The following is a 24,867-nucleotide window of genomic DNA, read 5'->3' as shown; positions in this document are numbered from 1 at the left end:
GGCTAAGTTACCACAAAATGACATCGTTATTATTTTATTATTTGTTCAGTACGGAAAGGTTCAGTATTTTAATTTGTATTTTGTAATATCATGATTGATAGACACAAACTTCGGGTTAATAAAATCAACAAAACTATATAATTGTACCTTGGCCCGGTAATTAAGGGCTGAAAAGCGGGCGGATAATCTCGGTGGATTACCTAAACGAACAACAAATACGGCTGCCAGTTTAAAGGGTTAATAGGCCTGAAATTTTAATTGTGAACAAATAGAACAAAAGGGCACGCTGGCGAAGCCAAAGGGTTATGTTTATCCAGTAACTAAACTCGGTCTGTTTTGTTTTTTTTTTTTAATTTACAAACTTATTGGCAGGAACAGTGCTGTTGGCTGTAGTAGGTTTGATAATTACATACTAATAATAATTAGTAAAGACAATTTTGTTAAATAGTCTGTTTATGTATTGACGGTTTGCTCTTTCCCAGCAAGAAACTTGTAAACAAAAGATGCCAAATTAATGTCTTTATAAAACCATTTATAAGATATAAGAATTATTTGTCTTTCTGCAATATTTTAAGGAAAAATGAAACAACAAAACTTTGTGATAGACCCTTTTAATTTGTTGGTCCGAAAACTATGTATATTTACAGTTTATTTTCTTTACATAATAATAATAATAACATGTTTTTTATATATATTTCCGAAACGTAACACATTCAAAACTGACCTTAAGTTATACGGATAGAAAAATACCTCGCAGGATTCGAGAAACGAAAACTTATTAATCGTATATTAATCGAAAGATATGCAAGTCGTGTTTATCATTTTTTTGCCTTATAATGATATTTGAAAACGTTATAAATCAACAATAAAACTAACAAAACACTTGTATAAAAAAACTTAAAAGCTAATTAACCCATTTCTGGTCGTAATAATAATGTTATTAAAATTAATAATAAAACAATATAAAAATAGACAGTCAACAACTCACAAAACCAAGAACGCACCATTTGTAATACTTGTTCGTTCCGACACTTACTCCCTCACTTCCAACTGTCCGTAAAACTGAAAAAAATACTTGTTTCTCACTATTTTTTGTTGTGAGAAGATGTCAAGCTGGGTGGAGCATTGACAGGTCGCAAACACTATAGTCGGCGACCCTGAAGGTGATGTCAGACATAAAACTCGGTGGGATTTTGGGGCTCGCAGTTCAGATTCTGAGGCATCTGATTCCTGACTTGTAGCTTGAGCCTGTCGAGCTCCTGCATTACCCTGGCCAGCTCAGCTCTTGTTCTGTGCAGCTCATTCTGTAGGCTACGATTAGTTTGCTCCAGGTCTTGGCGCTGTTGCAATCTTTTGGACCGGCAATTCTGAGCGTAACCTCGATTTTTTAACGTTCGTCTCTTTTGCTTCAGCCTGGTGATCTCTTCCCTTGGAAAACCGTGCAGTTTTTTGTTCAAGTCCCGGACCGACAGTGTCACCAAAAGACTATCGCTGATCCCCAAGTCATCTGAACATGTGGAGTAACCGCTAGTGTTGCACCCATCACTGGTAAAATAGCCGCTGTCGTTTTTTCCACTTCTCATCCTTGGAGATAATCCACTAGCTACCGAACTCACTGACCTAGGCCTAGAATGGTGCATCACGTGGTGGTGGTTTTGATCATCTAGCATTATTCCTGAAGGAATGTAGCCACGTCTTTCCCAATCGGGCTCAGCTCCCATGCAGTGTCGTAAGTCCAAGGGTTGAGGAAGCCACATCATCTGCTGATCTTCTTCTCCTCCCGGTGGGCGGTAAGTCACCGGCGACTGACTGGGGGAGGTGTGCGGGGGTGTATCCGGATTCACCATGTTGATCATGACTGGCTGTGCGGGGTAGGTACCCTCTGGAGGTGTCATATTCCTGCGCTCTTCCCAACCAGGAGGTCTGGCCGAGATCCGAGTAGAAGAGTCGTCCTCGTGCTGCAACCACGCGATCGACTCCAAATACTGACGCTTCTCCTCTCGCTTCACAGTAATGTCCTCCAAGTGGTCCAGAACAAAGTCCTGGACATACTCGTCAGCTAACATGTGTTGCTGTTCTTCTTCCATGGTGCCAACATTCAAAAACACTAATTTAAAACACTGATTGAACACTACGATAACCACTCGACTTAAACACCAGCTACGACAACGATGCTTTCGCGACGGTGGCTGTGGACCTTTTGCTGGCCCCGTTGGCGGCTAGTCCGGAACGGTCCCGGAATCCGGAGGCGGGCATTGTATGCGGCACCGCCTTTGGTTATCGACGAGCGCGACAGAGAGCTACCTTCTTCCAGACATTGGTATCGGGCGGGACAAAGACAGAACAAGGAATTTGTTTATACCTCCACGGCCAATGGAGAACGGGTAATACGAGGGTGTTTTTGAATTTTATTGTGTGTTGGTAATGTCCGGGCGTTCTCGTAAAAATCTGGCATATGGGCTACTGAAAGCCGAACGGGTTACCGTTTTATGGAAATTTATACGAGTTTCTGTTATTGGAACAAGTCAAGATGGCAATCCAGAGAGAGTTCTATAGTACCCTTCAAACGGTAATAGAACTACATTGCCATGTTCAAAAAACTTAAAAATGTTTTCTTTTCTAATGCTGATAATCGGAGGTGGTATCACAAAGTCATAACCAAAACAAACAAAAATCGGTAATAAATTAATAGAATCAAAAAAGTTTAAATTTGGAAGCATACTGCCAAAAGTAAAATAATATAAAATTATGTCTTTTCTGCAACTGTCTCGGAAAAGTAGCAGAGTTATTCACTGAGGACTGCCCATATCCCCTTTTTGGGTAGTACCAAAGATATTTTACATGACTGGGCCGTACTTGCACTATGTTTTTTTTAACATACTAAAACTGTATATTTCTACATAGAGCACTATATCTAAAACCTGACTGTGTTAAAGAAAACCTTAGATCTATAAACTATACAGAAAACTTACCCAAAAAAAGCGACAGCAGTCCAAGATATACAAAGATGAGCTCGATGAATCTGTGTAGTCTTCTCTGTTACTCTGCAAATTCAACATGTGGTCTATTATTACACATCAGAAAAATATGTTCCACAACTATTAGCAGTGATCAAAAAAACAAAAGTTTTGGGTAAAAAATCCTAATTACAGTTTACCATGGATGTGTAAATGTCAAGGGTTTGTGCAATTCAATATGTCTAACTTAATAGTTTTAAAGTCATTCATTACGCTCTTTAAAACTCATCTGAAACTTGTCCTACTCATCAAAATATGGGTTAGTGAAGGTTCAATTTTGTGTGAAAGTCGATTGGCCCATTTAAAAATCGCGAGGGGACAAAATAGCACTTTTACTATCGATTGATCATCGCATTCCTGGCGTCGAAACCTCCGGATTCTTGAGCGTCAGCAAAGTCGCGTTTTTGCTGTCCGTGCAATGTCCTGGATGCTGCTGATGCCTCCACTTTCTCCAAAACAGAGCAGTGTCCTCCCTTCGTCAAACCATGAATGAACGCATCCCCTTTTACTATATCAATATGTAGTGCGCTCAAATCTGTTTATGATTTATCAATTTTTTTGCAAAAATCATAGTACACACGTGTAAGAGATATAATGTTGCAACAGTGTTTCCATGTGTTTGATGTGGTCTATTAATCCTGGAGTCAATAAGGTCAGATCATATACAACTCTGAGCGATTAGAAGGAATGCAAAAAATGTATTGTTTTGTAAATATGACACGGTTTTTGATTAAAATTACTTGTTAGTATAAGACTGTTGCATTAATGAGATTAATAATAATTACTATTCTTGTAATTGTTGTCTAGTTGCCGAGAAGTACCTGAGAAGTAAACATTTTTTGTGACGCTTTACACGAATATAATTCGTTATTAAATAAAAATAGATCTTTAAATCTGTAGTAATAAAATGTATACAATTTGCAGAGAAAAATTCTTATCAATGACGTTTGGTTACTAACCGATTTGCCACAAATTGGTAAACTGTAATTGCCTCTAATTTTTGTTTTGTTCTTATAACAACACGCGTTAGTAAACAATGGAAAAGTCAAAAAATGCCCTTACACATAACAATACGATGAAGACAAAGTCGAAAGATTGCATATTTATACATAAAAACCTTGGAATAATAGTATAATTCGAATTTTAGGTGCATGCTCAAGGTTATCAGAATAAAATTATTTGATTTGATTGACTAATACGTACGAGGTGTCCAGCATTTAATGCAAGAAAATTGAATCACATCAAATCTAATCAAAATAAAGCATACTTTCAGTAATGGCTTCACTTTACAAGACTCAAAAAACAAAAACAAAAAATCATTAAACTGTCGGAATGGCCCGTGGCAATCGGGCGCTAATGAGTGACGTCACGAAAGGGCGGGCGTCGTCAGCGTCTCGGCGACGGCCAATTGCGCCCCGTCAGCAATTTTCATTGGAGGAGAGGGAGCGGCTTTTCGACGTTGCGGACGCACGAGAGTTTACCTGGAAAGGTGCAAATTGGGGGGAATCCTGTGGGAAAACTTGATTGAGAACCGCGGGGAGGAAGAGGTAAATTTGACCTTTTGAGCCAGTAATTATTTCAAAATACAGGACAAACAAAAAGTAGTTTCATGGTTTTAAGCAGTTAAAAAAAAAGTATTTAATTTAATTCTTGCCTGTAAGGTGACTAGCAATTAGCGAAAACATGATTCCCGATCACATACTTTATTAATTTGTCAGTTTTTCTTAATATAAATGAGTGTCCAGTAATCCTCAAAAAGTGATAATGAACAAATATTAGATTACTGTAGTTTTAAGAGATATTTAGCATTGTTTTTGTATTAGTCACCTTATAACTTGGAAAAAAAATTGAAAAAATTGTATCAGGAACAATATTAAAACAATATAGCAGAATCGTCTGCAAAGAAACATTATTTTGTGCTAAGATATAAAAGAAGATAAAACTAACTCAAGTTTCATGTTTCCCTAGGTTATGCTCCTGGTTGATTTTTATTGGTATTTGGGGTATCTGTTTTCTCTAAAAGGAACACACAGAAACTATGACAATAACCAGTAAAACTGAAAAGCAATTATTGTTCGACTAAAGTGTTCAGAAGATTCCTAATGCTTAAGAGAGGTATTTTTAGAATGTGACAGATCTAGCTGACTAAGTTTTCAGTCAAAAAATCTTTTTGCAAAGTAAAAAGTAACCCTCTACTATATCAAAAAACTAACAAAATATTTATTGTACATTGTGGTATTCTTGGGAATAAAAGGTTCACCATCATCAGGTCGGACACCGTATCAGATACAAAGCGAATAAAAACGTGCCGTTTGATAAACCTCGGTAATAATGTAACAACTGTAGGATTGCAACAAAGTGCTGAGCTATTTCCTTTTTTGCGTTTTAAGTTACCTACACGGTGGTAGCCATCTTGGTAGTATAGTCAACCGACACTGCTGAATTAGCGCTTTTTCCTACTGTTGGTTGCCCTCCATGGCCCCCATTTTTCATTTAAGGTGTTTTTTTTATCAGTGTTTATCTCGGCTGCTAATAAAGGTTGCCTGTTCCAGAAAGGGATGCTATTACTTTTAATTAGGTTTGATAGTATTACAATGTTGCCATTATATTGTTCCATAGAAAAACGAATAGCACGAGACAGTTCTTGAAACAATTTCTACCTCTAGTTAAACTAACAACCGTATAGTGTTGACTGGATTTTTTTATCAGTTTGTAAACGTAAAACATACTCTCATTCATATATCGAATTCTTATATTATCTAAATGTAGTGAATGGAGTTATGGTAATAACAAAATAAATAATCTTTGAATAGTGAGTAATTTAGAGCGACAGGAAGTAAAGAAGTGTCAGGTTACAAAATAGTTTTAACCAAAACAGTCTTACGGCGTTAATGATATCTAAGGTGGATAACAGAATCTTTTTTTTTAATGTAGAGTAGAATGCAGAAAACATATAATTAACTAGCTTAGCAAAATGTGTGACAGTTTGTTTTTCAAATTAGATACTACTTTTCACAAAATAATATCATATTACATCAAATTGTCCAATGTAAATTCAAATTTTCAGCTAGAGTGTTCGGCAGGTTACCTAATAAAGCTACATTTTCGCTTGTTCTGGTTAAAATCTTAACAAAACACTGTCCTCCATCGGGTCAAAAAAATGGGGGACATTAGAGAATCTAAAACAAGATAAGGCAAAGCTGTTTGTATCTGGCGTGCGTCGTTATGTGCCGGGGAAGATTCCGGAGCTATCGCCTCCGGTTTCGATATATTTTATGGCCAATGTCCACTAGCAGTCAATAAATAGTCCGTGGGGAGACGAGACAATGCTGTCCTCTAAGGGGTGGAATACCAAAATATAGTACGTTGGCAAAAGAAGAACTGTCATTTGTCAAATGTTGGATTTAGCTCTACAGTGCGTTATAAAATCAGTAAAAATGCCAATTAACCAACCTGAAACTTCTCATGTCTAAATAGACACACCATTGTTGAGGCACGAAACTATCGTGGGTCTAATCTTGGACGCTCTGACTAAGACAATAGCCTGGTAAATGGGGCCTTAATCAAAAGAATACCCTAATTAGATGGCAACTCCCTCTGCAGGCCGTGTATCGGCTCGATAAAAAAGATATCGCAGGGAGATAGACCCCCGCCGGCATAGGTCGTAAAAATAAAACTTCCTGTCCGATGTTTAGTACTCTGGACCTATTGGTTTCTTTGTATAGATTGGGTCGTTTGTATCTAGGAATTTTTTTGTGTACTTGGTGACTAACTCAAAATTTTTGATAAGGGCATTGATCAAAACCGAAAACGTCCACTCACACGGCCATTGACCACCGAATCAAAACAGCAATCAGCATTTTTTTTTGCTGAAATCCAATACTTATTCTATAATAAATCCACTATAAGTAATTTAGAACGGCACCAGTTATTCCAAAGGTACTTGACCTCCGGTCATGTTTAGATTAACCAGAATGGTACACACGGCCACAGTATTGTTTAATAATTTTTCTAGAAACAATAACATCCCCAACCAATCGGATGGCGGTATTTAGTAGGTGACTGGTAAATTGGAATTATTTGCGCAAACAATCTTACGGCCGATGTTTTGGTCAAGCCGTTGAAAAATATCTTGTTTTCAATGTATTTGGCAATGCATGTTGGGTAAATTAGGTTAACCTAAAACTAATTCTGGTGCATATACAGGGTATACAACTAACGGAAGCCAGAAAAGTCTAAATTGGTTATTTACACTTTAAGACCCTAAATTACAAATATGATTATCAGTAAAAGACTTTTATAAAGTGACAGTAAAGTCCTAAAACGAACCGTTGAGGGTTGATAACGTCAAGTCGTAACGAAATTAAAATATCAAACGGGGCCGCAATTAGAGACGAAGGCGGGGCGTTTTTTAGAGCCGGGGCACTTTTCGTGACATAATCCCCGGGAATCATATTCTTAATTTGGGGCCCCGTGACGACTGGGCGGATTCCCTCCCCAACGCCACGTTTTCTCGCCCCCCCGGCTCGACTTGTGACCTTTTTAGGGTGCTTCGCACAAAAAAAGATTCTGTCTATCTAACTTGGGTGACGTGGAACAATACTTTCAATTGGGGTGTTCTATTGACCACTCATAGTATCGGTAAGAAAAAGTGAATTAATGTCAGAATGGGTATAAATTTCAAAGGTGATTTAAATAAGGTTTTCTTTGAGATCGACCCTTTTTGGTAAGCGGAGCCCTTCGGATGCTGCAGTTATGATAGACTGCCACGAGGGAGTCTATATCACGTAAAGCGATTGCTAATACTTTATAAGTGAAGCCAACCGGCACTTATAAATGGATTTTATCAATTTTAAACTCTAAAGGCTTTGATTTATAGCAAAGGGACGGTATTGGTTTAAGTGACTTATATTAATGTTGATTGAAACTAGTCCAAGACTTTCTTTCTCTATGACTTTTACGTCAAATGTTAATCAGTGAACTGAAAATTACTGTAATAGAGTAGTCATGGATAAACATAGATAAAAAAGACGGGAACTAACCCTCGACTGTATAGGGCCGTTATTAAAACGTATTCGGAAGGCTGTCAATAGCTATTAAGCGATCCGGAGCTATTAGCCGACATTCAAACGGTAGTTAGTGGTTTTCCGACTGAGCTTTTGAGCTGAATCAGCTAAATTCGAGACTATGTCGCGCCATCAACTGTATACTCATTAATCAAGAATAGGGGCGGATCAATGGAGAATTTCATTTTATTTCAGGTGTATGTAGCAGCGGTATTTTTGTCAGGACTAGAACGTTTTGACTTTTTACTATTTCACCAAACTAAATGAACTGGCAAGGTTGGGAAAAAGTTCAATATTTACTAAAGAAATATGAACGACAAATCTGCGAGCACAATGAGGCCGCTAATCCGGTAGAAATGAAAATAGAGCTTTAATTTCGTCCTCCCCCCATCTTTGTGCAGCTAAAGTCTCAAATTTACGAGCATTTCAATGACTCTGTCCCGGTTTTATAAAGGAGGAGGAACGAGACAAATTTATATTGCTTTAAGATCAGTAGGCAAGATTAGACGCAGGCATTTATAAGTTTGTTCAGTTATTGAGACCGTTAAATTGACAAATAATTCTGGTTGCGGTTTTTCTAATTGTCTACTCCCCTTTTCAGACCTTATCAGGGGATAATGGACCACCTTAAAGCCGTTAGGTCCCCCCTAAATATCACTTACCGGTAAGCGCTGAAAGGTAATTCGTGCCCTTTCCGCTGTTTATCTCGACTATTTCCGGTGACAAATGAAGATATGCCGGTATATTCGACCCCTCTTTTCTTGCCGTTTAACGAACCTAATTTTCACCCCCATCTTTTTTGGAGAACTTGACATAGATTTTTGTAAGGGCGACGACCTGCACTTTTGCTATTATTTTCCGCCTAGAAAAATAAATATGAGTTTGTCAATTTATGACAAATTATACCAAAAAATGCTAAGATTGTTTAAAGAATAACTATACAGGGTTTTTCAATGAAAAGTAGCTAATAATTTCTCTGTTAAAAAATGCTAAGACACGTCAACAAAGATTGCAAGGGGGACATATTTTTACGTAGGATTTGAATTTCTGCCATCAGCCCCTTTACCCCCACTAAGTTTTCAAATGGCACCATACCCTGTGTGGCACATCGTTGGAAAGGGTATTTCATAAGGAATTAATTGCACTATTTTATTTGTACATTTGCTTTGAATTGAGACCAAAAAAAAATAAAAAATACGTTTTGTGTTTATTTTTTGTTAACTGCAGAAATAATAGCAAATAGCGGTTATCATTTAATTAATGGCTCAAAATAACCTCCGTTAACTTCCATACAATAATACAAGCGACTTTGGAAGAGTTCGCGAAAATTTGTGAGGACTTGCGGTGTCAGTTGTCGGCATTCATGTATTATTCTCTGCCTAAAGTCTGCAATATGGGCCGGCTGTGTTGCATAGACTTTAGATTTTAAATGCCCCCATAGAAAAAAGTCCAACGGAGTGAGGTCGGGTGATCTCGCAGGCCATTCCATGGGACCACGTCTACCAATCCATCTTCCAGGAAATCGATTGTTCAGATATTCTCGAACGGGAAGTGAATAGTGTGGAGGTGCACCGTCTTGTTGGAAAATTAGTTGATTTTCAAATAAATTTTCATCATTTTCTAGTAACTCTGTTACGGTCGGATCAACAGTGGTGTCAAGAAGCTCAAGATAAGTAGCGCCATTTAAATTACCGTCAATAAAAAACGGACCAACAATGTGGTCTCCTAAAATACCTGCCCAAACATTAAGTTTTTCTGGATATTGGGTATGGGTTTCCCTAAACCAATGTGGATTCGTGTCTGACCAATACCTACAGATATGCCTGTTCACTTCTCCATTCAAAAACAACATACACTCATCACTGAAGCAAATATTGTACAACAAGTTCACGTTGTTTGTCAGATTAGTAGACATAATTTCACAAAATTGTAGTCTTCTATCATAGTCATCTTCGTTTAATTTCTGAACCAATTTTACCTTGTATGGATGAAAATTGTGTTTTTTTTTTATTAATTCTCCATACACTGCTTGTCGAAACACCCGTTGCATGGGAAATTTGATTTAAAGACTGATTATTATCCATTGCAACGTGTCCCAAAACAGCAACTTCAATTGGTTCATTAATAATTTGTCTTTCAGGTTGATGTTTTTTGTTTGTCACTGAACCAGTTTCCATGAATTTTTGCATCAACTTTAAGACATACTGATGACCAATTAATTTATCTGGATGGATTGCATTGAAAGCGCAATTCTATTCTTTCGGCAGTCATGTAAACTATATTAACAATGTTCCTTCAAAACGAACTTACAAGTTGCAAAAACATGGAATGGAAAACAGGTATTCGGTAGTGCTATCAGCAGTTTGACCAAAATAACAAAAACATGTTTTTATTTTTTTTGGTCTCAATTCAAAGCAATGTACAAATAAAATAGTGCAATTAATTCCTTATGAAATACCCTTTCCAAAGATGTGCAACACAGGGTATGGTGCCATTTGAAAACTTAGTGGGGGTGGCTATGGCGTCAAAGGGGCTGATGGCGAAATTCAAATCCTACGTAAAAAGATGTCCCCCTTGCAATCTTTGTTGACGTGTCTTAGCATTTTTTAACAGAGAAATTATTTTGGAAGATATTCAGGGTGGCTACTTTTCATTGAAAAATCCTGTATAGGACGAAGATACAGTTTGTGAAATGTTTGCAATAAAAAAGGATGATATTCCGGCGATTCTTTCATCCCAAAGTATTTATTGCTGGAAATCAAATATAAAGCATCATTCACATAAACTGTATGGCTATTGCAACGGTAAGGTATGTTGTACCTTCTGCTAAAGGTTAGGTACATTATAAACTAATGTATGTACTGTTCGCACTGTATACTGCGGAATTATGTGCAAAACGCCACGACACTCTAGAAGATGGTTACTGTTATTAGTATGACGATTATGTCTTGTGTTTCTGAAATCCTAACCTGATTCCTATTTTATAATCTTAATTTTGAATTTATTGTGTGTATTTACTTCTTGCAGTGCACTTGCCATTTACAGTACAAATGCTCTGCATATTATGTGAATGTTACTTTAGTACAAAATAATTAATAACACTTGACTAAAAAAGAGAAGCATCCTAAAGGGATGACAAATGACAAATAAACATAACATTGACAGCTAAAACAGTGTTGCCAACACAAATTTAAGACCGGTAAGGTTTAGTGGTCCTTGCATCCGCAAAAAGCTACTCGGGGGTAAAACGTGGCACGTGACGTATCAAAGATCGGTCTCGCAGGGTGGCGGTTGGGGGCTGCAGAACAAGGGGAAAGGGGGGGCGCAGACGACCCTCGTTAGATGCACGTCCGATAAAAAATACACTTTTCACCGCGGCGGCTGTGAACACGCATAAGATAATTTTGAATTAGTGGCCCCGGGGGTTCGGCCGCTGTTTATGTGTCCCGACCAAGTTTTTTTCCATGTGTGTCAACACTGGAACGTGCCGTTTTTTGGGACTGCCCTCATGCATTTTTTTTTGGCTCTTAGTTGTTGACCGCGAGATAAATACGTAGCGCACAGTTACCGTAAACTTTTCACAAAAAAGAGTCTGTGCACTGCGGTTTTTGACTTGTCATCCGTATTCAGGGGCATTAGAGTACTTTATCAGTCTCGGCTTGTTGAGAGACGATACGATATTAATTAACCTCCCTGCTGGTTTATACCGAAGCGCTATGTGACGCTATTAATCACCCCATTCCCTCTTCTTTCAAGGGACGCCAAACACCTCTAATCTCGCCGCTTGCCAGCTTAATGTTTCTAACCTGGGCGACAAATGATTCGGAAGAGAATTTTGCTAGGAAAGTGTCGAAAAGGTGTTAAAGTTAGTTTAGATAAACGTAATCGACCTTCTGAAGACCAAGTTATTTATAAATCACTAAGTTCTAACAATTTGGAATTTGGTCTCTTGGAGTGTCCCAGAGTCTATTTTGTGTGAATGTGAGAGGGGACCCCACTGTGCTTATTTGCAATGCGGGTGCCCCTAACGACTAACGACATTGTTACGGTGTCACGAAAAATACTGGAAAATCGAGGTCGTTACTTTATATTGTTACGGGCCTCCAGATTTCTTTCCAATAAAGCGTTTCTGAGACCAAATAAAACCACTTTCGTTCCCGATTGCGGCGGTTTAAATATTTTCCCAATGGAATTGTTCCGGAGGAACTTGTAACTGGTTAATTTATGTTTACCACCATTCATGGATTAACTGCAAAGTATCGTAGACTGTGCGCCCCCCTTTTCTTGTGCAACTGGAGGGAAACAATTTTATTTGGGAGATTTATTCGCGTTATCATTTTCCCATGAATCAAGATCGAATAAGATATTACAAAAACATATTTGCCGCTTCACAAATTTTATAGTTGCTTCCCCCTATAAAACTTTTCTTTTCGGGGATTTCTTATAGCATCCAGATATCGGGATGGAGGTATCAAGCTTATAATGAAATTACGTCGTTTTCATTTAACCTCACCCTACTTTTTGTTCCAGTTAGCTGAGAATCGTTGGTCAATATGAGATTCTGGTTACCCAAAGTATAATATACGCAAATATAAGATGCATGGATTTAAATAATTATTTCCGATGGACGGAACAAAGTTGCGGCTCCATAAATAAAATATCCGGGGTCCGAGAGCCAAGGAAAATCGGGAATTTACTTAAATCAATTATTGGGATGGGGAAACCGACCGGCCTCGATATATAAAACTATAAATCGTTTAGTCCCGTTTCCTTTGGACCTCGTTTTGCCATGGACCGGCATATTTATGAAGTATAAAAGTATGGCTCGGATGACCGATCTTAGTAATACTTTATAGTGCACTACGTATCAGTGATTTAATCAATTTTGTTTTGTTGAAACGTCTCAACAAGTTCAGCTGATTTATTTAATTGTTTCTTGACATTTGGAGGATGTATTATACTAAAATCTGTATAGCCTTTTGGTAACTAAAAAATAGTCGCCTTTACGGAAATAAATGTGTTCCACAGAAAATTTTAATCATACAAAAGTGATTACCAAATTATTGATCACTTAAGCCTGGTTTATAAAACAAAATTTAAATTTAGCATTAAATTTAGTATTAACTTTAAGAATAAGACTAGTGGTTTTAAATCAAAACGTTTATAAATGAAATTTAACTTTAACCTTAAATTTAGCTGTATCTAGTGACCCAGGATTTACATGAAATTTTAAATTCTCTTAAAGTTAACGCTAAAGTTAAATCATCTTGCTATTGCGCAAGCGCCCCCAATGACACAATCAGCTGATTTGTGTTTTGAATTTGAATATTTACAGCTAAATTTAAATCTAAATTTAAATTTTGTTTTATAAAACAGGCTTTAGTGTAAGAGCCAAATCTGTCCAAAAACCCATCAAAACATTCACTTGATATCCTTCTGGCAAAAGTTTAAAGAATCACGTGGTTCTGCATTATGATCATGCTATATTTCAGTGACTACTTCTATGTTTCCTTTTAATCAATGTGTAGAGTTGCGAATCAATCTAAACTAATGTCATCTAAATAAGCTCGAACTTTTCTACGCCCTTAAGGGCGCAAACAACTAGGGCTAATAAGTTCCTCAACAGGACAGCCAGCCTGAGTTAGTGCCAGGAGTCACCATTCTTTATCTTGTTTGTTCGGTTCGTTATCTATCGGGGCAATTGTTTGATCGTTTTTAGTTCGGTCGGAGCCCTCAATGTTTTGGTACACCTTGTAAATTTTTCTGCTTTGACTCCTCTCTGTGTCCCTCATATATTGGACCCTTTCGAAAAATACGAACTGACCGCCAATAATATCTACATAGGAACACATGTCGAGGATATAAATAAAGCCAATTCTGGAATTCTAGACGCGGATGTTGCCAACACAGCATTTTGTTCGACGGGCACGTTCGTATAGGTAAGACAAAAAGGGCTTCTTCCTTCTGTCCGAATATATTAACCACTCGGTTTCAAGTTGATATATTAAGTTTTGGATGTGTAGAAATGAAAGGAAGGAAATCATTATTGACACTTGTATGCTTCTGTTCCCATTAAGTTTTTTGACAAAGTAAACTGGTTTAACTTCTACGCGCAAGCCTAACGAACACCATAAAACGCGGACGACTTTGATTGGATTGTCTTTTACGATTTCCGCACCGCATGATCCTATTTACCCTTCCTGTACCCTTCACCCCCGCTTATCTACTGCCTACAAAGAACATACATATAAAGCGCAATTGATTAAAAATCATAATGGAATAGAGGAGATCGCCGATTTAACGTCTCTAGTTTTAAAAGAGGGGGACCAAAAATCAACACCGTTTCACCCTTTAAATGATAATCAAGTACATGGAAACGAGTATTATCAAATCACCCCAAGCTGGCCACGAGCAAGGGTAAACGTCATAAATAGCGGGATATGATCTTCGGGACGTTCATATTAAGTAAAAGGGGTAGTTTTGGCATTCCTTTCTAAATATTTGATATTTCAGTTAGTTAATCCTTGGAAATATACCTGCTGCTAGTGTAAACTCTTCCAGTCATCATTATTTGATATCAATTTTTCTTAACTGACCCAAATCAGTGGAAAAGATTATCTGGATTAGTAAAAAAGTGGTATGTGCAAAAACTGTTCTTGATGGAGAAAATTAGCATGTGTAAATACAGTGGATCGAAACCTTCACCAAGTACAAGTGTCAACAAATTAAGATTCGTGCGGGAAAGAGGATTTTTGCATAAACTAAATCGGATACGCGGACCGCAATGTCAATTTATGCATATTAATAAAGGGCCCGATCTAGTCTGGCAAAAGCTCAAATGGAAATTAGGGCTTGCTCTCGTATATGCATGTAGTCTATTTTTCAATTAAAATTTCAGTGTAAAACAAACTCAATGCTTAAAGCAGTTTGTACATTAATTCGATAAACAAATTTCAAAATGCTTATTGATTTCCGTGGTATAGAAGCGCCACCATAACTAACCGAACCAGTCATAAATAATTCCAAAATTCACTCATAACCTGATAGCAGAAAATTAAACGGATATTTCCGACCCCACGGTCTTTATTTTAATTACGCCGGAGCCGCGTTCCATCCAAGTTATTGCTAATAAATTTCGGTAGCTGTAATTGTGGCTTCACGCTCAGTCGGTCGCTGATTTATGCTCAGACCAACGCTGAGCGCTTATCTGATCTACGTCTATGTTCCAGTCTAGAATCTACATCCTGTTTATCATACTAGATTGCTTTACGGAGAGGTCACATTCAAAACATTGTTTTTTACTAACTACTTAGTGAACGAGAGAAGGAAAATCAACTTTCTAAAAATTCTCTTTGAATGAACATTTGTGATACCAGGTGTCCAAGAGCACCCTGGACATAGGAGATTAACATGAGAAAACGGTTTTGATTTTTTTGCGCCTGTACGGTTCATTTAATGGAAAAACGCTTTAGATAAAAGTTGTAGAGCACATTTTCCGCTATCAACTTGTAATTTTTTCAATACCGTAGATTTGACCATTAAGACGAAAAACGGATCTAAAATTCGGAAATTTTAAATCTCGCGCCAAGCGGTCGTCAAGGAAAGTTTATATCCGGCCGTGCTACCAACCTTTCAAAATCATAACAAATCGCTGTCAGTCATTCTGTAATCAAAACATTCAAAACAAGTTTATTTAGTAATAATTTTGAGTTACTACCCACATAATGCGAAGAAAATAAAAATAAATCGTTATAAAACTACTTTATTAGTAGCCACAGCTAAAAAATCTGGTAAGTTGCGTTTATAACCTCATTCACAAATATCTCCACTCAACTTATTTACTTTGTGGCAAAATTCTTTAAGAAAACACTGGTTTTGCTTCCAAATATGGATCGGATGATCGAATCACCTATCTCAAGACTCTTCATAACACTACCAAACGATTTAAAGTGATGAACACAAACAGATATGATACACAACAGTGGACAATGAAGCCAGATCTTTGAAGATAAGTTTCCTACTGTACAGGGACAACAACAAAGGGGCCAAATACTTCCTTCAAAAGTGGTGTGATTTAGCTTCAATGTGCTTAACTTCATGGACTATCATCAGCGAGGGTCTTCATCAGTGTTGCAACTAAAACTTAAAATGAATCAGTGTTGATATCTGACTGAAATCTCAAAATTTGATGGGACTGTGAAATGTGAATAATCTTAAACTGGCTATAAAACCTCTGAGAAACCCCTTCTAGGAACAGAATATGGACTTACACAGTCAAATTATCAGTATATGGGTAGGTATTGTCAAAAAACCAACTTTTCAATTGAGCTATCTACATGAGCTGTTCTATTCTAGATTTAGGTATTAACATTATAATTGTGTTCTTTTTTCCACACACTAAATTGTTTCAAATAAAACTTTGTACACTGAACATTTGTATTAATTATTTATTCACAGTTCAAGGTACAGTATACATTTTCTTCAAGTGAAAAGCTTAGGTACAATAGGTGGCAAAGAAAACTGGTCTTACCACAGAAACAGTGATTGTTCCACAGATTGAGTGCGAGTGGGTGAACCTGTCACCATACAAGCTATGCTAAAAACAACTTTGTCTTACTAACCTAATAGTGGAGTTCCAAATTAGCAAAGGTAGGTGAAATGTAGTGATTGAAAGTCTCTAAAGAGAAACAATTTGCTTCTAATTCAATACACCATTTCACAGGACATACCTTTACTAATCAAATGTGAACTCGAGTTACACATTACTTGCAAATAAACTATTTTTGGTTAGTAGACATTTTACAAGTATCCTTGTAGGTGAATGATGTTCAAGTTAACTAATAGAGCTAATTAAATATCAGTACTAACCTTACCCTGTAGAGCTAGGGAAAAAACATTGATAATCAGTTATAAAAAATGCCTCTTTATTAACATCATACAATATAAAACCACTTAAACATTATGGTGTGTTGATAACACTACAAAACAGAAGGATACAATAAAACTATCAGTCACATAGGTCACTAAATTGCATCACTTTTGAGGGAAGTATTTACCCTCTTTTGTGGTCCCTGTATAGTAAAGCAACTTATCTTCAAACATCTGCAGGCCTTCCTAGTCCATTGTTTTTATCACTTTAAATCGTTTTGTAGTGTTATGAAGAGGCTTGAGATAGGTGATTCGGTCATCCTCATTAAATATTTGCAAGCAAAACCAGTGTTTTCTTTAAGAATTTTGCTACAAAGTAAATAAGTTGAGTAGAGACATTGAATGAGGGTATAAACGCAACTTACCAGATTTTTGGGCTGTGGCTACTAATAAAAGTATTTTTATCACGATTTATTTGTATTTTCTTCGCATTATGTGGGTAGTAACTCAAAATTATTACTAAATAAACTTGTTTTGAATGTTTTGATTACAGAATGACTGACAGCGATTTGTTATGATTTTGAAAGGTTGGTAGCACGGCCGGATATAAACTTTCCTTGGCGCGAGATTTAAAATTTCCGAATTTTAGATCCGTTTTTCGTCTTAATGGTCAAATCTACGGTATTGAAAAAATTACAAGTTGATAGCCGAAAATGTGCTCTACAACTTTTATCTAAAGCGTTTTTCCATTAAATGAACCGTACAGGCGCAAAAAAATCAAAACCATTTTTCCATGTTACTCTCCTATGTCCAGGGTGCTCTTGGACACCTGGTATACAACCGTTCAAGGCATAACTAATAAAATCAGCAGCTTCCCTTAAAAAGATTAAAAAGAACCCTAGACCGTCCTTCTGTTCGCTTTGTGTCCGTTTTTTCCTCTGGTCAGATTTATAACGAGACCATATTTAATCCCTCGACTGACCCTTTTATAAAGTGAAAAAGTTTTTTCAAAGCTGGAAAACGCGTAGGAAGGGCGTCACAAACTTTGTTCTTTAACTGCTAAGGCAATATGAATTTGATTATTTTTCTTTTGCATTCGGAATAGAAGTGATTTTTATTCAGGGTGCATGCGTGTCTCACTAAATCTCTTATTTTAGAGAAGAATTCGCCTTTTTCTCCCTTTATTTCGAATCGATTCACTTCAAAGCCTCAATCAAAACCTAACGCGGTCCTGTCGGGTTAAATGAGCCACGAATTTTAGGGGACTTCCGGGAATATTTCCCGATAAATAGATCTCCGATAGGATTTGCGTTATAGTAAAGACGGGTTTTTGATTAGATTTACTGATAAGTCGTCTAACCCCTCTCAAATTCATTGAAATGACTTAAAAGCGAGCTTAAAGGTCTGTAAAATGATGATTTAATAATATTCTTAGACTTTATCCGTTACTGTTATCGGAGGTATGTCAGATATTTAACTTTCGGTTCGGAGGAATCGAAACTGATATGTATTCTGGACGGTTGACTGATATTGTCCTGTAGTCGGTCCACGACCGCACCGGTTCCTTTTTAGGGGTGTCCGATTTTATTTAACGACGATCGTGTTAGCTACCCCGGCCAATTTCCTATTCTTGCCGCAATCCCTACTAATTGGACATGGGTGACACGAACCAATGTCTGATAATGAACTTACACCTACGAGGTCTAATATGAAGACGATAGTCCCGTGGGAGACCAATGACACGTTTACTTGGTTACATTATGATTATCGAACCAACCGTCTAACTTTTTATCCCGACTAGTGAATATGGATTAGGGAGGGCAAAGCTTCCTTCCTGGAAATACGAGAACGGCAATAGGAACCAAATCAGAAGGTCATAAATTAGGTAAACTAGTGTTCTGTCCATCCCAGCGAGCTCTTGGCGGAGCAATAAATGTCCGAAAGGCAAATTCCGGACACCGTTTGCGCGAAACGGCGTCTCGACGGCCCTTTTACGATTATGCGGAAATAGTAAAAAAAGAAAACCAGATGACGTCGGACCGGGCCGCTTTTATGGGGCCGAACACGCATCTAATTACGACGTATGGGCTGATTATTGCCCCTGAGGACGTCGTTTTTTATCTTTCCCCCAGCTTTGTGGGACGGTCAACGGTCGTTTTCATTCTGTACTTATACAAGACACAATAATAAGAAAAAATCCAAAATTGAGGGTGACTCTCAGTGAAGTCCCTAAAACTACTGACTGATGATACACTGTTTCAGTAGCAATCTGACCTATTAACAATTACGACAAAGTGGTAACAAACGTCTTGACTCGTTCCATTTATTTCCGTAGTTAAAATATGTCCGGATACCGTTTTTGGGTCCCGGGGGAGTAGGGTTAAGCGGCCGATTTGTCGCCGGGAGTCATTAATGTCGTCACGGGAATTCCCCAGACGCTCATTCACCCGATTGCCCTCTAAACACAATCCAATCATCGGGATAATGTCCGACACTTCCCTTCTGAAAGACCACCAGGTCAATAATACCAGAAACAGAAGAAAAGAAAGTTATAAGGAAAATCAGTCGGTTTTTTTGCATCAAATTTATTCGAAAAATCTTTACCTTTTGGACTGGAATAAAAGAACAAAAGGAAGAGTTGCATTCCACTTAGCCACGTCCTATAAGGGGAGCAAATACACGAGTGCGATAAACTGTGCCTAATACAATAACGAGCGGAAGTCGATTGAGACAGGGATGAGGGGGAAAGAGGAGCAGCATTTTCTTGATCTGGGCTACTGGGTGACTACCCCTACGTGTTTATCGATACGAAATTTTCCAGCAAAATTTCTAATCCGAAATCAAAGCTACGAGAAATATCGTCTGCTCCCCAAAGGACATGATTGCCGCAAATAATCCCTTCGATCCAGAACGAACAACTTTTCCAGTAATTGCATGTTTATGGACTCCGGACTGATACGTGCATCTGCCTTTCTGGATTTGGCGTAATCAATATAGCCGATGCCAGATCGGACCTACAATAAGAAACAAACCGAACCCCGAAGGAGTCAATAAAACAAATCGTTTCAGAAGGGGTCCGATTGCTTCACTTTAACTCAAATAACTGGACGATGTTGTCCGTTTCAGTGGCGTAGTCTACAAAATGTCGTTAGTAACCGTATATTTTGCATAGGTATTCAATATTATTGATTAAAGCACCACCATGTTAGAAATTCTAATGAAAACCAAACTGATAAAAAGCACTAAAATAGCGTCGAAATTCATGAAAGCCGCAATTATAATTGCGTTTAGTTGATAATTCATTCGTGGTAATGGTTCATAAGTAAGAAAATTCGGCTTTTTACTGTCAGATTTGGTGAAACAGTGCAACAAAAATGTCGATCCCGGCAGTACCTTTTGGACCTGATGCCTACGATGCTGTTACAAAGGCTGTTCAGTAAGTATCAGATAATATTTTTGGTTATATTATGTCTATTTAAATTTAGTGCTAACATGACACAATAGGTGAGATAATTAATATTTTCAGTACGATTCCCAAGGAAACACCAACCTATATACGAAGAGAGGCTCCAGATTTTTCTAAAGGTTATTTTGATTTATAATTTTTAACAGTATAATACAATGTATTTCACTTACAGGACCAAAAGTTAAAAAGGAAAACCCGGATAAACAATCCAAGAGACATCTAAACGGTTGTGCCGCGTATTTTATGTTTACTTTGTTGCTAATCGCAGCCCTAGCATCAATCTGGGCCCTATTTTGGACAAATTTGAATCTCATCGTACGTGCTTTTAATCGAATATACAATACAGGGTGATCGAGTTTTAAATGTCAATAATCCACTTGATGGTCCATCAAAATTCCATAAAAATTATGCTGAAAAACGCTTCCTAAAGAAGATACAGGCCTCCAAAATTTAGTTTAAAAAATCGGTTTTTTGCTATAACTGTCAGACCGTTGGAGCAATTTTGATCAAACCTTGAATGTGACTGATGTTTTGTCAAACTTGTAGATACAGGGAGATGGTGTTCATTTTCCCACTCTGTTTTATACGCTAAAATTACAGTTTTTTAATTTCCCTCTTCAATTTAAAGAAAAATGTATCTCCTGTAAAATTTTGATTCGGTCTGACAGTTATGACAGGGAAACGATTTTTTTAAACTGAAATTTGGGGGGACCGTATCTTTCTTACGAAACATTTTTTACAAAAATGACATAATGCATTTCAACTTATTTTTTGATGGGCTATCGAATGGTGACTTATTGACATTTAAAACTGGACCACCCTGTATATTTGAATGAACATTTCATAGGGTACTGTCAATCAGATGAGAGACGTACTAGTCGCATACTGCAAAGAAAGAAAAGTTTACGCCCCTGCGCAATCTGAGGCCTGCAAATTATTTTTGAACTATTATAATATGTAAATAAAATGTTAAAATGCTTCATGTTATTGTAATTGATCAATAAATGCTTCTCAGTCTGATCAGATTTATTTATTTGTTACATTAAAATTGAGAAACCCATCGATGTCAGTGTCACTAAAGGTTGTGGTTGCGTGCCGATTATATAACAAAGGATTAATTTCTTGTTATGTTAATCAAATGTGGGGCATAACCTCTAAGGTCAAATATTTCGACAAAGTTGCTCTTAATCCGTCCTAATCTTCGTTTAAATTAGCGTTGTGTAATAAGAGAATGATTTAGAATATTCGATTCTACAATATACAGTACAGACATCTCTATTCTAGAATATCAATTCAGTACTTTTTTATAGGTGTGGCACAAATGGTATCAGAACCAGTAAAACTTTATATTCCAACATTCCACAGAGCAAATGTTAGGTAAACTAAGTCTAAGTGAAAAATTCACTAAAGAATGAATCGGTCATCGTCTTTTCGGACTGTGGGCGATTACCACAAAATCAAAAAAAGAATTGCACCACTTTTATTTTAATGGCCGCGCATCCTATTAACCCGAAAAGCGTCTTTTGGATTATGCTAATGGCAAATGGTTTCATCTCGGCTAATCCTAAAAATTTTTGGGGCTTTTTTTCGCTTTTCGACTTTTATATAGTGGGGCGACGTATATAATTCTGATTACGTATTCGGGCACGGTCAGTGTCGCTTTACGTTTCGGATTCCTGAGGATACCCCGTTTGCACCGATGTTTCGAATTACCGTAAGTCTATAGTTTTCAATCATAGTGAAAGTGTTGTTTAGACAGTGTTAAAAACAGTTTAACCTCAAATCCACAAAAAAAATCTGACCACCCACACAATAACGCGCGTATAATTGTATTGGTGGTATTTTCCCGGATGTAATTTACCGATTAAATAAGGACAAAGCACAGAGCGTATACGGAATGATAGAAAGAGCGAAGAAAACAGAATCAGCGGTGACAAAGCATGCTCATTTAGAAAATAAGTAATGGAAATTTCGTCATCCCGGTATATTATATCGTTATGGAATTAATAAACCCTTAAGTCATTCATTATAAAAGATGTAATCTGCATTCTACGAACTGCCGCAGAAATCCCCGTTGTCGGGCAACACTTGTTTATTCTGAACTGGAATTAGCTTGAGGCTTGTCTGCGATACAGATACAGGATGTCGCATTTTTAAAGACTTAATCAAGTTGTATGGCTCAAAAAAAAACTCTACCTTGTGTGAAAATGGTTCATCAAATGGAGGTCCACTGTTATTAAAAGACATGAGTGACGTAGTTTAGTAGCTACAAATATTAACGTTATAAATCACCATGACCTTAGAATTACTACAGTTACTGTATTATTTCCTTAACAAAGCTGACGTAGACGCGGTTTGGTTGATAACATTTTTTTTCTTTCACTGTTAAATATCACGTCACTTTAAGGTTCAGTTTTATACAGTCAGGTTAACCCAAATGGATCGTTTCGCTGATAAGAACTCATTAGCAAACTCAAAATTAGCTTGTATAATATCTACAATCAATCCTAACCACTCATAATTCTGACTTTCTTTCAGCTTTTTGCCATTTTTAGCTTAGCAATCAGCGACTGTCTAGCTGGGAATGATGGAGATGCTCAGATTTTACAGTTCGACTTCCGGAGAAGTAGAGATGCGGAATACAATTACAGGTAAATCAGAGAGAAATTAAAATTATCAAAATCAGACAGCATTTTAAAGAAAAAGTATTCAAAATTGTCTTACCAGAATATTCCTTCAACACCTCAATGTCAGACGAAAATGTACTATAAACTGGTCCATCTGCAAAAAAAAAGAAAAAACCTTAAGATATAAGGTTTTATATACACAGGTGTGGTAAATCCAAAACCGACCATAGGAAAACCGTGTAACTGACAGAGAAACGTAGATAATTGCATGCGCGGGACAAAGACAGAAAACGAAAAAAATATCAAGTAGGCCATATTTTTTTCGTTTTCTGTCTTTCTCCCGCGCATGCAATTACCTACGTTTCTCTGTCCGTTACACGGTTTTCCTATGGTCGCTTTTGGATTTACCACACCTGTATAATACAATGTATAACAATGATTTTAGCTACGAAACTAGTAACGGTATAAAAGTGAACGAAACTGGTGAGGAGACCCCCTCAATTCATGATGCAACTAGTAACGCCGCTTTCGTTAAGGGTTCTTTCCAGTTCACGGGAGCAAACGGAGTTGTATACAAAGTGAACTATGTGGCCGATGAGGCCGGGTTCCACCCTGAAGGCGACCATTTACAAGTAAATGGGTTTTCCTGATTTTTTAAAGTTAACCCGTTAAAGAATCCAGGCTTTCTGCTATAGATTCCACCATTCACTCCATGGATTCCCGGACAACCCATAGACGATGGACAGTACAAAGAGGACAGGTCAGGTGACTACAAACCTGACAACTCTGGACGGTACTCTCCAGACGATCGGGTGGCCCCAGGACCCAGTCAGAAAAGTGACAATTTCATATCAGGGGAGAGAATCCTAGATTTGGTCAGAAATCCACCATCGCCAGTAACCCAAAAGTATCTACCTTCCACTACCCCAAAGTACATCACGGGGGAGAGCATCTTGGACACCTTCCTCACTGCTAAAAAGGCCTCACCCAAATATCTCCCAGCGTCAAGCACACCTCCAAGTTACACTACTGGAGAAAGCATTCTTGACACCTTCCGTCTTTCCTCCAGGCCCACTCCTCAGTACTTGCCATCCTCGCCATCATCAAACAGTTTTGCTCCAACCGAAAATCCTTTGGATAACGACATTATCAGAAAAGCCTTTTTCAACAATCCTACTCCACATCCGGACCTTTTGTTGTACAGCACCCCTAAGGATGTCAAATTGCCTTTGGAGAGCAAAAGAAAAACAGCATACGCTAAATTTGAAGGAGATTCGAAGAAAAATGGTAAAACCTTAACAGAGGGAGAATTACGTTCTCTTGCAAGACTTGTGAGAGTTTAAGTATATTGGAGTATTTTTGTATCAAAGTTTTATATGTATATTTTTTTACTTTTGTTAGTTTAGGGTTAAGTTTGCAGCTTTGTGTATCTTTCAGCAGAGGAGGTAAAGCTGCAAATTGAAATTGGTGATAGCTGAATACACACGTTGTGTACGATCTAGTCAAAATGGTCAAGTTCATCAGAATGTTATTTGTTTATTGTTAAAAGCTCTAGTAAGATTCAGCCCATATTCAGTTCTTCTGGTAGTCTTGTAAAATATCAATTAGTAAACTGTTCTAAGATTTTATATTATATTTTGATGAACGATATTAACGAAATAAAATAATTTTAAACCTTAAATGGCTTTCTAACGATCCTGCAATCTGCAATCTGATTATCAACGTTTTAAGCTTTGATGAATTTTTTTCAACGCTTCAACATCAAATGTAACAATTTCAGTAATAACATGGAAATTCATAAAAATAAGGTAAATTTATGTGTA

At 37.4% G+C, this 24,867-nt stretch overlaps 3 protein-coding genes across 3 annotated transcripts; 2 read left to right on the top strand and 1 right to left on the bottom strand.

Moving 5' to 3' along the window:
- Positions 1-595: 595 nt before the first annotated feature.
- On the bottom strand, positions 596-2,223 carry LOC145733975 (uncharacterized). Its single transcript, XM_081987023.1, has one exon. The coding sequence runs from the start codon at positions 2,085-2,087 to the stop codon at positions 1,170-1,172; it is 918 nt and encodes a 305-aa protein (XP_081843149.1). The 5' UTR covers positions 2,088-2,223; the 3' UTR covers positions 596-1,169.
- Positions 2,224-20,245: 18,022 nt separating this feature from the next.
- On the top strand, positions 20,246-21,437 carry LOC145733835 (uncharacterized). The gene is made up of 4 exons (XM_081986853.1): positions 20,246-20,387; positions 20,478-20,536; positions 20,590-20,732; positions 21,265-21,437. Exons 1-4 carry the CDS (start codon positions 20,326-20,328, stop codon positions 21,376-21,378), a joined length of 378 nt encoding a protein of 125 aa, XP_081842979.1. The 5' UTR covers positions 20,246-20,325; the 3' UTR covers positions 21,379-21,437.
- A 617-nt stretch (positions 21,438-22,054) lies between these two features.
- Positions 22,055-24,724, top strand: LOC145733970 (uncharacterized). Its single transcript, XM_081987013.1, has 4 exons — positions 22,055-22,131; positions 22,956-23,068; positions 23,490-23,676; positions 23,740-24,724. Exons 1-4 carry the CDS (start codon positions 22,117-22,119, stop codon positions 24,385-24,387), a joined length of 963 nt encoding a protein of 320 aa, XP_081843139.1. The 5' UTR covers positions 22,055-22,116; the 3' UTR covers positions 24,388-24,724.
- The last annotated feature ends 143 nt before the right edge of the window (positions 24,725-24,867 follow it).

The sequence above is a fragment of the Ips typographus genome, linkage group LG9 (genome assembly GCF_016097725.1).
Source record: "Ips typographus isolate SLU linkage group LG9, UJ_Ityp_2.0, whole genome shotgun sequence".
NCBI classification, from domain to species: domain Eukaryota; kingdom Metazoa; phylum Arthropoda; class Insecta; order Coleoptera; family Curculionidae; genus Ips; species Ips typographus.
Note: the sequence above shows the minus strand (reverse complement) of the source record. Positions and strands in the feature narration are given on the sequence as shown.

Coding starts and splice junctions, on each gene's coding strand:
- LOC145733975 (XM_081987023.1), bottom strand. CDS start 2,087: ATGGAAGAAGAACAGCAACACATGTTAGCTGACGAGTATGTCCAGGAC.
- LOC145733835 (XM_081986853.1), top strand. CDS start 20,326: ATGTCGATCCCGGCAGTACCTTTTGGACCTGATGCCTACGATGCTGTT. Junction 20,388..20,477: donor GCTGTTACAAAGGCTGTTCA/GTAAGTATCAGA, acceptor TAATATTTTCAG/TACGATTCCCAAGGAAACAC. Junction 20,537..20,589: donor GGCTCCAGATTTTTCTAAAG/GTTATTTTGATT, acceptor TTTCACTTACAG/GACCAAAAGTTAAAAAGGAA.
- LOC145733970 (XM_081987013.1), top strand. Junction 23,069..23,489: donor GATGCGGAATACAATTACAG/GTAAATCAGAGA, acceptor CAATGATTTTAG/CTACGAAACTAGTAACGGTA. Junction 23,677..23,739: donor CTGAAGGCGACCATTTACAA/GTAAATGGGTTT, acceptor TTTCTGCTATAG/ATTCCACCATTCACTCCATG.